Source organism: Equus caballus, chromosome 4 (genome assembly GCF_041296265.1).
Source record: "Equus caballus isolate H_3958 breed thoroughbred chromosome 4, TB-T2T, whole genome shotgun sequence".
NCBI classification, from domain to species: domain Eukaryota; kingdom Metazoa; phylum Chordata; class Mammalia; order Perissodactyla; family Equidae; genus Equus; species Equus caballus.
This window is the reverse complement of record NC_091687.1, coordinates 48,659,481-48,677,550: the sequence shown is the minus strand read 5'-3', so window position 1 is coordinate 48,677,550 and position 18,070 is coordinate 48,659,481. Positions and strand designations below refer to the sequence as shown.

General features: G+C 35.2%; 1 protein-coding gene across 5 annotated transcripts in view; it reads left to right on the top strand.

Moving 5' to 3' along the window:
- The window catches only part of THSD7A (thrombospondin type 1 domain containing 7A), a 671,418-nt gene extending 654,954 nt beyond the window's left edge, over nt 1-16,464 (top strand). For 4 of the 5 annotated variants that reach the window (XM_070264554.1, XM_023639297.2, XM_070264555.1 and 1 more), the window contains 5 exons: nt 5,296-5,391; nt 8,444-8,526; nt 8,874-9,084; nt 11,541-11,628; nt 12,315-16,464. In XM_070264554.1, the coding sequence (XP_070120655.1) occupies nt 5,296-5,391; nt 8,444-8,526; nt 8,874-9,084; nt 11,541-11,628; nt 12,315-12,399 (563 nt within the window). In that variant the 3' untranslated portion in view covers nt 12,400-16,464. The remainder of the gene's footprint in view (nt 1-5,295; nt 5,392-8,443; nt 8,527-8,873; nt 9,085-11,540; nt 11,629-12,314) is intronic. The other variant, XM_070264556.1, reaches the window with a different exon arrangement.
- Nucleotides 16,465-18,070: the final 1,606 nt, after the last annotated feature.

Below are 18,070 nucleotides of genomic sequence, written 5' to 3'. Positions count from 1 at the left end.
TACGTCATATAATAGCAATGAAGAGCCAAAATATCACCTTTATTACTGAAAAGTTGGAGAAGAAAACTTAGAATGTTGGAGAAGAATACTTAGAATGAAAGCCAAATGAGCGAGATGACTTAATCCGAGAACTGGATGGAATTATCCACCTTCTCACTTGAATCTTCCCAAACTTACCAACCAGATAAAACATTCCATATGTCCTGGGACTGTGTAGGTAAATAAGTAGAGAAAGGTCAGGGGTTACAATACATGAAGTAATTCCCAAGGAAAAAGACATTTGTCCACTAGAAATGACAATGAAATAAAATCAGAACACAAAAATTGCAAAAGAAAGCCCCCATGCACACACAGAAGTAAAGACTGAAACCCACACTTCTGGAGCATTATGTATCAAATGGTATGTGGGATGCAGCTCAGAAGTACTTAGAAGACAACGTAAAGCCTTAAATGCTCACGTAGGAGGAAGAAAAGTCTAAAGTGAGCTAAGCTTTCAACTCAAGAAATTGTTTTTTAAAAAGAGATAAAGGAAATAGAATATACCTAATACAAATGAATATAAATCCAATGAGGTAAAAAACAAAGAAACAAGATAATCAACAAGACCAATAGCTTATTTTTTGACCAAACTGACAAAATAGACCACTTCATGGCAAAATCACTGAAGAAGAAAAGAGCAAAATCAGTACTACTACAAATAAAATAAAGTTTAGAAAACTGTAATTCTGTGAACAAGTTTTGCTAATAAATGTAAAAACTTGAAGACAATTTAGAATGTTATTATAATTTATCAAGAGTAATAGAGAATCTAAACCATGGATTATATAACTATTAAAACTCTATTAAATATTTACACACACATGCACACAAACTGAATCCTAAATGGCTTTAAACGTGAGTTTACTAAAATTTAAAGAAACAGACTACTCCCTTTTATGTGAAATCTTAAGAAATAAAATAGAGTGAGAAAAAAAATGAGGATAATCTCCCCAACTCCTATGATAGTATAACTTGACGGTAAAATTAGTCAATAAAAATAAAGTCACCAATGAAAAGAGATGTCAAAATCATAAAAGATAAAATATTGGGTAACCAAATCAATAATATCATGACTAATTATGATTAGTTCTAGAAGTACAAAGATGCCTAAATATTAGAAAAATCTATTAATGTAATGCATTATATTAACAGAAAAATGCATATGATTGTTTATTATGCATTGAAAAGGTGTTTATAGAATTCAACATTAATTCACAATAAAAACTTGCAAACTAAATTTAAACTAGAAAGAAATCCAGTACCTAAGAAATGATATCTACCAAAACTGACAGAATACGTCATGATATAAGAGGAAACATTAGGGGCATTCCCTTGCAATCAATAACAAAACAAGAATGCCCACTATTGCCACTTCTTTCCACCCTAGTAAAGGAGGTTCTAGCCAAAGCATAATCAGAAGTTTAATAGCTGAAAAGGAAAAAATAAATCATCACTCACATATTATATGATTTTCACATTACAAAATTCGAGAGAATTTATGGACAAGTATTTGGAAGTAAGAAGAGAGTCAGAATCATACAAGTTAAAACCAATGTACAAAATGATTAATCTTTCTTTGACCAGTAAGACTCAATTACAAAATTTAATTAGAAAAAATGCATTAACAATCAAAATAAAACTGTAAGTAGAAATATATCTAACAAAAACAATGTAAGATAGTATGGAAAAATATGAAATCTTATTGGAGGACATAAAGAAAACTTTAAAAAAACATAAAACAGTGAAATAGACATGTTCATGGATAAAACCCTCAGTTCCATAAGGTCTTAATTTTACACCAGTTTATCTATAAATTCCATGCAATCTGAACAGACTGTTAATGTAATCTGAGAAGCTGATCCTAAAATTAATATGAAGGGATCGAAGACCAAGAAGAGCCCAGAATTATTTTACGAAGAAAAAGTAGGAGAGGAGGTCAAGGGACTTACATGACTTTGTATCAAGATATGCTCTAAAGCATTAATAGTTTAAAAAGAGTGACTGGTCAGGGCAGGTCCTGTGGCATAGCACTTAAGTTCACGTGTTCTGCTTCGGTGGCCCAGGGTTCACTGGTTAGGATCCCGGGCACGGACCTACACACTGCTTATCAAGCCATTCAGTGGCAGGCGTCCCACATATAAAGTAGAGGAAGATGGGCACGGATGTTGGTTCAAGGCTAATATTCCTCAAAAAAAACAAAACAAAAAAGAGTGTGGGGTCGGCCCAGTGGCACAGAGGTTAAGTTCGCAGGTTCTGCTTTGGTGGCCCAGGGTTCACCGGTTCAGATCCTGGGTGCGGACATGGCACTGCTCAGCAAGCCATGCTGTGGCAGGCGTCCCACATGTAAAGTGGAGGAAGATGGGCATGGATGTTAGCTCAGGGCCAGTCTTCCTCAGCAAAAAGAGAAGGATTGGCAGCAGATGTTAGTTCAGGGCTAACCTTCCTCAAAAAAAAGAAAAAAAAAAAAGAGTGACTGTTCAACAATAAAGCAATTAGACTAATGAAACAGAATAAAGAATTTCAGGAACAAATTCTCATATATAGATAAGTGGCAGAGGTGAAAGTCAGGGGGAGAGTGAGTGGATAAATAAAGTTGTGACAATTTGTTATCCATATAAAGTTTTTTAAAATATCTTTAGCTCACACCATATACAAAACTGTATTCTAGATAAATTATAGACCTAAAAGTGAAGAGGAAAACTGTAAAACATTTAAAGAAAATATGGGAGAGTATCGTATGAACTCAAGATAGAGACGGATTTACTAAATACGACACCTAAACCACAAACAAAAACGGGAAAGATTAAAAATTCTTTTATATTAAATTTAAATCTTCTGCAGAGTAAAATAGATCATAAACAAGGTTACTGGACAGGACACAGACTTAGAAAAGATATTTGTGAAGTCAACTAATTTCAAAGGATTAGTATCTGGAACAATAATTCTAAAAGTTTTTGGTCCAAGACCATTTTATACTCTTAAAATTGAGAACCCCAAACTGATTTTCTTTTGTGAAAAATATATTTCAAAATTTACCATTAATTAAAATTAAAACCGATAAATTTTAAAATATTTATTATTTAAAATAACCATAAACCAGGTGTATGTTACCGTAAATAACATACATGCTGAAAAAAGAGCTATTTTCCAAAACGTAAAGAAAATAACTTTAATAACAAGTGGGGTCTTGTTTTATGTTTTTGCAAATCTCTATAATACTGGCTTAAGGGAAGACAGCTGAATTCTCTTAGCTGCTTCTGCATTCAATCAACTGCAATTTTATTTTAGTTTATGCATATGAAGAAAATCCAGCCCTACTCACACAGATGTGTAGTTGAAAGGGAGAAATCCTCACACACACGCATGCTGAGAGAATGGCAAAGTCTCCCAGGATCTCTGGACCATACTTTGAGAATTGCTATTCTAGAATAAAGAATTCCCACAATTTGGGGCTGGCTTGGTGGCATGGTGGTTAAGTTTGCGTGCTCTGCTTCAGTGACCCCGGGTTCACAGGTTTGGACCCCGGGCACAGACGTAGCACTGCTCATCAAACCACAATGTGGTGGCATCCCACATAAAATAGAGGAAGACTGGCACACATATTAACTAAGGGCCAAACTTCCTCACACACACATACAAAAAAGAATTCCCACAATTCAGTGAGAAAAGGCATGGATTTCAGTAGGAAAAAATATCCAAAAAATATAAATAAGCAATTCTCTTAAGAGGACATCTAAATGCCCCCAAACATTTTTGTTACTGTTTAATAGCTTTAATAAGCAAAGAACTGCAATATAAAATAACATGATAACTTTCCACACCCACAAGACTGACCAATAATTTAAAATCCGGCAATTATAAATGTTCCTTAGGGTTTAGAGCAATGATAACCCCTATTTGCTGCTAGTGGGTAGGTGAATTGTCACCTTTTGGAGTAAAAAATAAATGAGCTATATTTAGTAAAGTTTCAGCTATCCCTAGTGATACCCCGAAATTTCCCTTCTCGATATTTACCTTAAAGAGCACGAGGAGAATTGCACAAGGTTGACCACTGAGGCACTGCGGTCATAGCAAAAATTGAAAACAACCTAAAAGGCCACCCAGAGGGGAAATCAGCTGAATACGTTGTGGTATTTGGTGGAATGGAATTCTATATAGCAGTTAAAATAGATGGACTATGTCTACGTTAAAAAAATCACATAGAAGTATTTCATCTGTAACACTGACTGTTAAGTTTCAGAATGATACATAGATGATGATACTTTTTAAAATTTTAATACTACTATATTTCATTTATGGATAGAGAGATAGATATAGATGGATAGATAATTGTTAGTGCTGTTGAGTTGATTCCAACTCCTAGTGACCCTGTGTAGAGTAGAGCGGAACCCTTTGCCATCTTTTTGCGCCATCTCATCTTCCGGTGCTACATCAGACAACGCTCCACTGTTATTCATGGGGTTTTCATGCACAATTTTTTCAGTAGTAGGTGGCCAGGTCCTTCTTCCCAGTCCATCTAAGTCTGGAAGATTCTGCTGAAAACCAGTCTACCAGGGGTGACTCTGCTGGTATTTGAAATACTGGTGGCATAGCTTTCAGTATCACAGCAACACACAGCTGCCACAGTATGACAACTGACAGACAGGTGTGCTGGGTCCCTGGCTGGGAAAGGAACCCAAGCCACCACGGTGAGAGCGCTGACTCTTAACCACCAGACCACAATATAAGAATAAAAACCGTGGCACAGAAAGGCATACATCTACTTCAGATTTGGGTATTGCTAGACAGACAGAGAGGGAGATCAGATCGGGAAGGAATATAACAGGACATCAAGTTTATCTGTTATTTTTTGCTCATCAATAAGCAAAAGAAATCTAAAGCAAATGTGCCTAAATGGTAATATTTGTTATAATTGCACGACGGGTAATTGAATATTTTTTAAGTTCTTTTCTACCCTTGTCTGAATGTTTGATATTTCATAATATGTTAAATAAAACATAAATTAAATTAGAAATCCAGGTTCACATCAGATAGTATGACAGCAGACATGGTAAATTAGTTGGGATTTAGGTATATATCTGGAATTATGTAACACTTATAGGGCAACTTCAAGACAATAAATTAGCAATTGAATCATTTGAGATGGATTTCTTATCAATTTTCAAATGTTTGTAATTATTTTATTAATACTCTATCTCCATGAGTGTCCTTCTGGAGAGCAGAATGCGTCTGTTAATGTTTATTGTGTCCCTGCAGATGGACAGTGTTATGAATATAAATGGATGGCTAGTGCTTGGAAGGGCTCTTCCCGAACAGTCTGGTGTCAAAGGTCAGATGGTGTAAATGTAACAGGTAAACCGTCATTTCTCTTTGTTCTTTGAAAGTCTTCTTATAATACACATGTAATTGGCTAAAGAAAATAATTAAGGAAATAAAGATATTCTTTCACTATTCAACACATGGTTGGGATTCAGGACACCTAAGTTGTCTGTCTGGTGACCAATGACAAATTATTTTAAATTATAATGTTTCAATTAAGTTCTAGCATTTTAGACCATGCTGCTAGAATTTATTAAATTAAAATGCTTTCTAGCTTTAATAAATGATTGTTATAAGTAATAATTCTCAGATTTTTTTTTTTTAAAGATTTTATTTTTTTCCTTTTTCTCCCCAAAGCCCCCAGGTACATAGTTGCATATTCTTAGTTGTGGGTCCTTCTAGTTGTGGCATGTGGGACGCTGCCTCAGCGTGGTTTGATGAGCAGTGGCATGTCCACGCCCAGGATTCGAACCAACGAAACACTGGGCTGCCTGCAGCGGAGCGCGAGAACTTAACCACTCGGCCACAGGGCCAGCCCCTCTCAGATTGTTTTTCTTAGAAATTTTATTTATTAATAACTCACTATGTGCTAAAAAAATCAATGTTTTATTGACTATATCTGTTTCTGTGCCTTAAAGGCGATACACATGCAGATAAAAAATATTACCAAAGGAATATGATTATACAAATCCAAATATCTTGCTTGAATTCAGAAATCTGTGGCTTATTGTTTTTATTAATTAGTAGGGAAGACCTATTGGTAAATCCCAAACCCAGAGCATCTGAGCAGCTCATGCACTCTGTCCACACTCAAAAATTATTATACAGACAAAGAAGAAATACAAATGAAAAACTTTGCATGTCCTTTTACCCAAATATAGCCTAAACAACTACTCTAATCTGCAATTACTAATGTGTCCCCATCTGAGCTCAGTAAATGCAAGGAATGCCAAGGACCCTTTGAAGAGGGAAGAAACTTGGCTCCAGATAGGTAGTAAACCATCCTGCAGATTTCCTGGAAAGAAAGATCCAGAACCTCCACCTCAAGCATATGGACCCAAAGATCTAATGTGTCTCCTTAAACAGTTTATTTTTATAGCTTGAATCCGTAGGAATCTCTTGATTCATAGCACAGCAGCAGCATGAGTACACAGTGAACTGTTCAGGGCAACCTGCTGACTTGCAGCCATTGTGTTGACCTTCTGACAGGGAGAAAAAGTAATGTGCATTTGGGTGCCTCTGAGTAATGTCCATTTATAAATTTAGCTGTAATACATACAGTGAGATAATAGGAGTAGGGATCAATTTTTTTGGAAAGCATCAATTTTTGTATTGAATTTTAAATTACCTGGATTATTGAAACCTAATTACTTATTTCCTCCCTGTGAAAGCTGGAGCAGGATGTCAAATTGTAGTCTTGAGAAGATAAGATTTTATACATGAGAAATCTGTATTAAGAAACCCTTGGTAATAGCAATTCCCAGTGGACACATGTATAACAAAGAAAAGATACCTGCCAGGAAACCTTTACTCTCTCCTAGTAGTATTTTCTGGGAGAAAAAGCAGTTCCAACCACAGCAGTCCAAGAAGTGTAGGGGAGAAGCTCTGGGAAGAGAAGCACAGGCTTTCCAAACTCAAAGGCATTATAGAGCTGGTCCACTCCTCTCAGATGTTGAAGATGAATGTCTACACTCTTCATTGAACTATTCAGAAGGCATTTTACAGCTTCCCCAGAGGGTCCTATTAATTTTCTGGGTTTTTTTCAAATATGGATGCAAATAATACTTATCTGGTTTTTCTCTACATGTTAAAAGCCATTTTCCCACTGAAATTGGGGCTATTCTCCAACGCAAAGATAAGTCAAATTTTAAAAGATTTACCTTGGAAATCATATTTTCAATTTCTTTCCAATACAGTAGAGTATCCAACGTATTTCTTTCTTTCTAATACTGTTTGACACTAAAAAACCAATGTGTAAATGATTTGCGATAAACTCTCTGTGCACTCTTCTTCCATCTTTTAGGAGCAATGACATTCTTTATGAGAAATAGACAGGCATGTAAAGTATATTACCTACCTTGACTAATTGTTTTAATTTTATGAATAGTTGTCCCTGTAAGAATCTCAAGATGTTGTTTTCCTTTTTCTTCATGTGTTTGATCATCATAACTTCAATATGGTCATTTAATTGCAGTTGTCTTACAATGACTAACTACTTTTCCATTACAATTTTTCTCTGAATATTTTGTTTATAATATTGGGAGATAAGGCAAAGAATTAACAATAGCCGCCTTTGACTAAATTCCAGAGGATTATCGATCCCATAAATAAAGGGAAAATTTTGCTAAAATTCTGTTAAACTGAACAAGTATGGTTTGAAACTATGAGTTCCTTCCATATCACCAGTATTGCTTCTTTATGACATCTAGTCTCTTCTTAAAACCTCACCTCTAACAACTTCGGCACACTTGGTACTAGCTTCAAAAAGAAGGAAGCAGAAGGAGAGAGGCAAAGTCAAGTTGAAACAATAGTGCAAGCACATCACTTAGCAGCCACATTTGTCTTCTTTCCTTTACCCCAAAAATCCTCTGTTATCAAGAATAGAGATTTTCTTAAAAAGAACTATGCATTATGAAAAAAATACATTTATTTAGTAGTCAAATAAATTAAGAAACACCTCAAGAAACATGAAAACTATTTCATGAATAGCCAAGAAAGAATTTTAACTTTGAAGGGAAATTAATTCTGCCTTTTAATGCTGGATTTGGCCTCAGAAACTATGACAGAAACAGCTTGTGTGCAATTATTATTTTCAGAGTAGCAACTATAAAATTATCCGTTCAGCAAATGCTTATTGACCACCTGCTAAGCGTCAGGCACTGTGCTGTCTCCTATGAATAAGAAAGGCCTCAAGTTCCTAAATAAAGTAGTCAAGGTCAACCAAATATTTCACAGTCAACCGCCCTCAGAAAAGTCTGTGGGATTCCCAAAGTGGTTCAGGATTCAAAGAGAAATTTAAAACAGCAGTGTATTTTTATCATTGCAAGAGATGCTACTTGTCAAAATATGATTTTTTGTTCTGCAGGGGGCTGCTTGGTGGTGCGCCAGCCTGATGCTGACAGGTCTTGTAACCCACCGTGTAGTCAACCCCACTCGTACTGTAGCGAGGTATGTGTGAATTCATTAGGGTAGACAAGCTAGCTTCATCATTTGTCACCCCACTGCCTCTTATGCAATCCATTTCCCAAAAGAAAGCATGTCTTGAGGCATAAAAATTCTATTTTTGGACCTCTCCTTTTACCAATATAAACAATTCTGAATGCACTTGCTTCTAATGTTAGAATAAGTTGTATGCGGTACAGACAGTGTGTTCTTTTTTCTGTGGTTAAAACAGAAATTACCTGTAGTAAATTCTCAAAACAATACTCCTTTAAAGCCTTCTCTTCAAGTCAGATCTGTTATGCTTTCAAAGATCACTTTGCATGTACAGTAGAAATCTTCTTGTTCTCCCGCAGACGAGGACATGCAGTTGTGAAGAAGGGTACACCGAAGTCATGTCTTCTAATGGTACACTTGAGCAATGCACACTTATTCCTGTGGTGGTGATACCCACCATGGAGGACAAAAGAGGAGATGTGAAAACCAGTCGGGCAGTACATCCAACCCAACCCTCCAGTAGCCCAACAGGACGGGGGAGAACCTGGTTTCTACAGCCTTTTGGGCCAGGTGAAGTGACTAGACAGCGCTGATGTAAAATTCTTTAGTTATACATTTAACCAACACCAAAGGATTAAAAAATGAACACGCATTTTCATATGAGCTACTTATTATTTCATCTGTACTCATTTATTTTGATACTGCCATATGTTCCTTTTTTTTTTTTTTACTACTATTATGAAGAAAGCACTCCTGCTCAAAGTTCAGAGAAATGAAATTACTTCCTTCTGAGAAAAATTTTGGGATTGATATTACTTATTTCAATTTCAGTCCTAAGCTTACAAATATAATTATTTCACATTGAACAAAGAAATCTCACAATGAAAATATTAAGAAAAAAGCATATTCATTCAGTCATTCATAACTGGAACAAATAAAACTATAAAGATGTACAAGAATTTTTCCTTTGACCACAGAGCAGTAATAATTTGAACCTTAAATAGGAACATCAGGAATTCAGTGCTGTCTGGGGGACACAGGATAGCCAGACCAATTTCTTTCAGCCCTTGGAGCTGACACACTCAAGTGCTCAGTCTATACTAGCACCAGACACACAGGGGCAGGGATGGAGCTTCCCTGTCTAAATGGGACAATCTAAACTTGGAGACTGATCAGACCTTGTCGTATTAAATGGACAGCTCTTAATGTGTCTAGTAATGGACTTGAACCCAATACAGGCAAAAGTTTGAGGGCCTCACGAAATACTATCCCTACTCTGTACACTTTCTAGCTCCATTTGATTCAACCACACACTTACCCATAGAACTAAGCTGGTCCTTAAAAATGTGCTATGTGTGCTATATGGTAACTAAGACCATGCCACTTTTTCTCACATCCTAGAGAGATTACTAGTTTGTGACCAAAGGAAATCTCCAAGCAAAGCCAGGCATAAACTACTTTATAGCTCCATTAAAGACATGAGAAATGAAGGAAGGAATTTGCATAGCTAGCACATCTCTATTTTTAATGCATTAAGTCAAAACACTTTCCCTTATTGGAGAATCACTATTGGGGTTTTTTAAACTATTTTCAATATTTGGGTGACTCATGTTTAACCACATTATCCCTTCCTTGATTAGGTTTTCAGCTAAAAATAAAATTTATTTTGCAAGGCTGACTTGTCTGTGTAAGCATGGGAAACTCTTCTTCTCTCAGTGTGCAAGACAGTGGACCAGCAAACGGCCATTAGCAATCTTGACCTTGACCAAGAATCCAAGCAGATCTCCTCAATCAAAATTGGTTTTTAAAAAGAGAATATTATTATTGTCATTTTAAATTTAATATATAGTTTTCCTAAAGTGAACATTTTAATGTATTAAAAAGGCACATGTTCTAAAAAAGTACCTTTAGACTTTTAGATATTTGTTGAAGAACCCTCAAGGCAGATAAACCCAACAGTGGAACAGCTGTCTTGATTTTAAACCCAGACACAATTTTAAAAATCTTTAGATGTGAAAAGAAAGGCTATTTAGAACACTAGCCTGTTTATTTCCAGCAAATGAATCCTTAAGTTGATTCAGCTCTAGGTGGAAAAACACTTCCCAGTACTAATTTGCTTTTGATGCCTTCCAAATATTGAATAAAGCAGAATCTCCGTATGGTTGATTTGCCCAATCTATAACTTCAACACTAATATCATATGTTTAATTGTATGTATGCAACTGAAAGTATATATTGATGTCAGGATCAAGTTAAGTTAGGCAAAGTCATTAGTAGTATCTTCTGTTTGAAGTTTATTCAGAACATAAAACTGAGAAGTTCAAAGAGAATGAGACCAAAAAGCCAAATTAGAAAAGTCGCTTTTCTGTCTGATGCCATATAATAGAAAAGGTAGAAAAAGTTATTTAGAGATCCTTTTATATGTTAATCAAACTTGGTTATTTTTGCAAATGATATTGCCGAATCAATTTTAAAGCACGTATAAGTGTAAACTGGATAAAAGATTATTAATTCCAAAAAATGTCAAATATATTCACTTTCAACTCATCTGGAAAAAATATTGAAATGACAAAGTTTATGTTCAAATACCTGTCTGCATCACCTGTAAGTTGTAGGACTTTCTTGAATCGCATTATTTTTCTTCTGTTCTTATAATTGCCATTCTCAAAATAGAATGAAAATTGGAAGAAAATGTTTATATAGCATTACACATATATAGGATTTGAAGTAAAATTCAGATAAGCAGTAGAAATTTAAACATATTAACTTGAAATCTAGACTCAAATGGAATTGAAAACATTATTTCTTTCTTTTAAGCTCCATTTTCATTGATAATTTATCTTTAATGAAGGAGCATCTAATTCATAATAGCAGCTTTTCAGTAATCATTAATTGTGTCTAAGTAATCATTCATTTTGAGTGTTGAAAGGACTTAGTCATATGTGACTGGTCATTGGTCATAGTTAAAGAGTGTCATATATATACCAGACTAATGTGAATTAATGACTAATATCCATTCGTCTTAGATGGGAGACTAAAGACCTGGGTTTACGGCGTAGCAGCTGGGGCATTTGTGTTACTCATCTTTATTATCTCCATGATTTATCTAGCTTGGTGAGTGTTTAAAAGTTTCAGAATTTAAGGGATACATAATCTATTTCAGAGGAAATGCTTTCAATTGACCATAGCATAGGAACAGCAAACAAATGTCTCAAATAAGTATTCCACATTTATTTATTGTTCATCTTAAGTTCTAAATAAACCTAGCTTTAGTCTTAGTTTAGAAACTACCAAATCTGAGCCATTTAATTTCTGAAGATGAGCCAGAGCTATTCCAGGTCATCTTGTCAAGTCCGTTCTCCTGGGTTATGCAAGAGAATATGCTTATGGTGAACTGTAGATTTTTATATTGAATTACTACTGGAGGAAAATATTATGGTAATACCTAATCTTATTCAACTATCTTTCTAAACATGTATTATTTATAAAGGTTTCTAGCCAAATGTAGATGATGATACTACTGTTATTTCTGTTGTTAGGACTAGAAGAATTTCTTTTCGATAATTCATCTTTACAGGGTAATAAAATATTTGATGGGTTCTGTTTTGAGTTTATTCAGAGCATAAAACTGAGAAATTCAAAGATACCAGAAAATGAAATTTTAAGGTTGAATTTAGGCAATGTAGGCAGTTAAGCAATTTAGGTTTATCAGTATGTTTCATATTTCTTATTTAAAACAATAAAATTTAAAATTGAAGATTGACTTTCTTTCTCTCGGTTTTAATGATTTTTTTTTACAGCAAAAAGCCAAAGAAACCCCAAAGAAGGCAAAACAACCGACTGAAACCTTTAACCTTAGCCTATGATGGAGATGCAGACATGTAAAATATAACTTATCCTAGCAACAGCCACTGTCAGCTTTCTGACTTTGCAGTAGATGTCCAGAGGCCACAAACCTATTCAAACTGTGTGGATTAAAATTCATTGTAACTTTATAAAAGAGCATCATAAAAAGAGTGAAAATCACGGTGCCAGTGGAGATATCAAGACAAGTACCACTTACATAGAAACCATCAGCCCTGAGAATTCTAGCAGATTTAGTTGAATACATGCTGCATTCTGAGAGTCTTATGTGATCTTCTCTGAAATCTACCAACTGACAATTCACTTTCATCTCTACAATATGGTGGTGGAGTTGGTCAGTTAGGACGCCCAATGTAAGCCTCTGTCTGCAGTTAACCTATAGTACCATTTTAGCATGAAGAGTTCATACCAAGATCTCTACAATACTATAGTTAAGCATAACAACATGTATACTCAATTGAATGATACACATTATTATGTCAGATTAGATACTGGTTAATAAGCAATTTTAATGGTGAATGAAAGATAAGCTCTAAGCTGAGCAGAAAACCCCTCGAATAAATTCAGCATCTTGGTGGTTGATGGTGGCTTTTATTGACCTGCATTTCAGAGGCAAAGACTCTTTTATAAGACTTAATTCTTGTCTCTCTCCAAAGTATGAATGCTGGACATGTACTAGTACCTTAGAAGAGTCCTTAAGTTCAGTATTTTCTAGTGGTTATTGTCTGAAAAACTAATTTGCTTGTGTTAATATCTTTCTACTTTCCCTAATTTTCAAACTGGTTGCCTGCATCTTTTTTGCTATATGGAAGGCACATTTTTGCACTATATTAGTGCAGCATGATAGGCACTTAACCAGTATTGCCATAGAAACTGCCTCTTTTCATATGGGATGAAGACACCTGTGCTAAGAGTGTCATGGAGACATATATAAGTTCTTGTATCCTGAAGAGAGTAAAGTTCAGTTTGGATGGCGACAGGATGGAATTAGCTGTTACATCTGCTGTATACGCTCTTCCTCATCACTGCAGCCATTGTGAAATCGACGACATGGCGGTAACTTAAGTGTTTAAGTCCCGAACTCATTAACCCTCCAAAAGGTGGATCTCTCTAGGTGGTTTTTAATTGTACTTTGAAGGCTGTTTATGACTAGATTTTTATATTTGTTATCTTTGTTAAAAAAAGAAAAGAAAAGAAAAAAAGGGGCTGGTTGTCTTTTAATTTTGAGCAGATGGAGAAAATAATGTTTTGATGATTTTTGTAGCTAAAAGAAATCAAAATTGTGTGTTGCTTTTTCTTTCTCCCTGATTTGTTTTCATAGTTTCAGAATGAATGTATTTCAAAATTCGTAGTTGTGTCTTTCTCACTGGTAAAAGTTGAAGAGGTCTTTTTAACATATGATTCAAAAACTAAAATTTTTAAAAGAGAAGAATAAGTATTTTGTCCAGGGCTTCATAAAATATCTAGCCCAAGAATAGTAAACTTTTTTGGAAAAGGGCCAAATGGTAAATACTTTCAGCCAGGTCTATGTTGCAAGTTCTCAATTCTACCATTGTGAGAACACAGCCATAGACAATATACAGGGATAAAAGAATGAGCATGGCTGTTTTCCAATAAAAAAAAGTCGGCAGGCCACATTGACAGGTCGTGGTTTGCTGACCACTAGTCTAGAAGTTTTTTCAATGCTAACCCTCCATTGTGTCATCTTTAGTTTTCATTCATTCACCCTCAGACTGTGATCAGTGTTTAATTTCAAAGGTGAAAAGCAGTCATTAAACTTATCACTGTGTTGGATGCAGCTATATTTTTCACAGACGTAGCCCTGAGAATGGCACAGTGAATTAATATCTAACTTGGCAGACTTCTTTCATATGAAAAGAAAATTCAAAAGGTGCCATTAAGAAGCAATACCTTTTTCAGGCGACATTTACTGCAACAACCTTGGGGAGAGGGCAGGACATTAGGTTTTCAGGTCTTTTAAAAATAGTATAACAAGCTATTTTATCTTATAGCTGTGTTCCTATAAAAGTGGTTTGGACTAGAAGGTATTTTACCTTCATACTAGGACTTGAACTCCCCCTGCTGTTCATTAGAGTATTTGCAGAAATTACAAAAGACATCAGATTAGGATGTCATTGTCCCCAAAATGAACAGATTTCTACAAATTTCAATAAGAATTAAACGTGGTAAGCACTAATTCCTTATTCAATGTCCACTGTATTAGGTAATGTCAATCATTTCAAAGGAAGCAGGTGGTCAGGAAGATGAGAATTTTACCTTAAATCAAGGATTTAAACAAGGAAAAGCATGAAAACAAATTAATTCCAAATCATTTGTCTTATTGAAGAGGAAGACAAAAATAATATTGTTACTCTAAAACTTTGATTGTCAATATATGTATTCAGGAGTCTTTCAGATAATCCTCATGTTGATCTCTTTGAATAAAATGAACTCCATTTGTCCAAAATCCTTGAGAAAGAATCTATTGCAGTTACCTGAAGAATTCAGCAAACAGCCTTATGAAATGTCTGCAACACGTAATAACTTTGAAATGATTGAATAGAATAAGATATTGTTGCTACTAAAGCTGTACTTACAATATTGTAAAATGTCACTAATTCAGAAGGCAGATGAGTATCATCCTATGCATATGTTAAGAATTAAATGAATTAATTGACCAAAATTATAAAATGGTGTGAACATACAAGATGATTTTATTCACAAATTGGTTACATTTTATGACACTGTGGAGGAGACTAGGTTCAATGTGCCCTAACACGTTCATTGTTAGGATAAATAAATCCTGGAGGGCCTCTTGTTAGAAAGGTGACTGGACGGGAATGCAGCTAGCTATCTACAAATTTTTGGACAAATGAAGGTTACTGTATTCATGTTTATAACGTGAAAATGGCCTTATTTTTGTTCCTGTCATGAGTCAATAATGAGTTCAATACTTTGTTGGAATTTCATCAAAGTCCCTTCTCTCCCTATTCCCTCTAAGAATTCAGGAGTGGAATATACCTTGTCTATTGACACTTCTGCTTTACCAAAATGGTCTGTGAGCCCAGAAAGATCTAGAACTACCGGTCTATAAGTGGGAAGGTCTGCTTGGTTTAAAATAAAAAAAAAGAAGAGAGAAAAATATAGACACAATATCATACGCTTTTGTTGGGCTCTCTCCATATAAACCACATAGAAATGGCGTAACTGATGTCTTGAAAAGGTTGACTTGCTTGTTCATCGATACCTAATCTAGGATATTGGCCATAATCCTTATTTCAAAGCCTTTTTGAGGACACTACAGTATAGCTTAAGCTAATTTGAAAAGGAGTACATAAAAGCATGTTCTTAATTACTTATAACAAAGCACAAGTTACTTATAACAGGACAAGTATTTATTGAATTATCACATGTAAGACACTCTGCTAGGCACTGTAAAAAATTTAGGAATGGCTTTTGTATACAGACATATCTAAGACATTCAAAAGGAGGAGAAAAATGCTTAACAAGTGATGATAGCACTGAAACACATTACCCTTTACTCTGGATTTGTTTGTCGCTGTGGTTAGTATTTTTCCTCATGTAACGTCCATGTCTTAGGCCCTGCTGTCAGGCTTCTCTTGTATGCCTCTCCACCCTCAGGGACGGTACGTGGCCATGGTCCTTGTGGCTTAATCAGAACTCTCTTAAGTTCCTGGACATTTCAAGATAAAGTGATTTCTTTAAAACTTCTCGCTGGAAGCAAGTAACACCTCTCACAAATTTTTTCTTGCCTCCTCTAACTCCCTGTTCTTGACCTTTTATGATGATTCTCTCTGCCTGGTCTCTCTCTACTCTGCTCTCTTATCAACACTCTGCTCTCTTATCAACACTAACCTTGTCTACTTCCCTCAGAACCACCTTCTACTAAACATGCTCAAATTTTTAATAAGAAAAAAAGAGGTGAATATCTATATTTCCTTCCTATTGGAGTCAAAGTGTCACTTAGAATGTGAACATTTTGATTTAAACAGAATGGACTGGTCAACGAGATGAGTAAAAAACAAAGGAAAGCTGTGGAACACATGCCAAAAGAAAAAAGAAAAATAGACCCTTTTCTGTAAAAATGTCAGTTGCCACGCTGGACCCTCCGGCTCTGCTTACGTCCATCTGACCTCTCTTCACATCCTTCCCTACGTGAGGGACGCTGCACCTTTCAATCCTTCCAGAAAGGAGAGCCCATCTTAGGCTGATTTGGGGTCTGAATAGATTTGCAAGAATCAGGCTTCCCAAAGGATTTGAGGTCTCACTATTTATAAAAATATTACCAAATGCAAATGAGTTTCCAGTTTCATTTCCCCTCTAAGATTAAGGACGTTGAGAAGAGAGCAATCCATGAACAAACCTGTGAGGAATCTTGTCAGAGAGTCACCTGTCCTGGGTCTAGATTAGATGTGAGAACTGACACCTCTACCCGTCCCCCCGGTCCTGTCCTCAGAAGGCCGTGACGGCAGAACAGGATTTGGGACATCTGAAACTGGAGTGTGGGCCTAGCAAATATTACTCTTTATAAAAAGGATGATAATTCTGTATCTAGCAGGGACGCTGACAAATGGTTATGTCTACATTATCAAATGAGTAAAACAACTGCTACATAGATAGAGTTAATTTTGTAGTTTTATGTTTTTGTTCTTCTCCCGAGCCAGATCTTAAAATGGGCAGTATATGGAGACTTTTATTTGTGGGAGTCATTTTTTCAGGGATCAAAAATCTCTAGTCTATTTAGAATAAAATTGGGTACCAGTCTTATTGTTGTGTTTTGTAGATGTCCCTTTGTTTTTAAAAGAGGTAGTTTCTAGATCATCTACTTTGAACTGTCAATGAACTTTTCCCAACTATTTTTCAGGAATCTATGCATGTTTATTTTTAAAAAGTAAACATTAAGATTCCCTTTCTGGTACTTTTTCCTGCCTATTTCTAGCACAGAAATTTGAAGAGATCAGTATCTGTCATTGTAAAATAAAACTTTATTAAATTTGCAATATATCTTTCTATAAATTATAATCCCCTAAATGTGTTTTTCGATTAATTTAATTACCTGAATATTTATTTTGTTTAATTAAGGAGGCAGCTGTCTAAGAAATTTTTGTTAATATTGCTTTGTAAATTGTGTAATGTAATTTATTTTAAATTATGTACATTTCTTTTTTAACGCACAAAATGTCTATGTACAATTAACTACAGATTTGCAAATAATGTCACTAAGCTTTATTCAGTTAATACAGATGGCATGTGAAGATGTAATATGCTTTTTTACATTTTCATATGGATTATTTGTAAATAACTATGTTGCTGACAAACATAAACACAAATCATTTTCATTCTACTCGTGTGTATCTGTGTTTTAATTTGCATCATTTGCTGCTCAAATGTGAGTTAAAAAAGTATCAGTGAATATCCAAATCCTTTTACTACTGTATTGCCGGTTCCTGGGTCTTTTTTAACTACTCCAATTTAGAAGGTTCGAGAGATGCAAAACTTTGCTTGAAAAGTGAGGCTACCAAATTAACCATCATTAGCAAAGGACCTCGATTTCCAGTCAATTAAAAGAGCAGCAGCAGAGGATGATCAAACCTCTAGAATAGAGTACAGCTCTTCTTGCCCCCTCCGTCAGAAAGCAGGCCTCTCTCTGTCCCTTCTCCCTATGTCTACC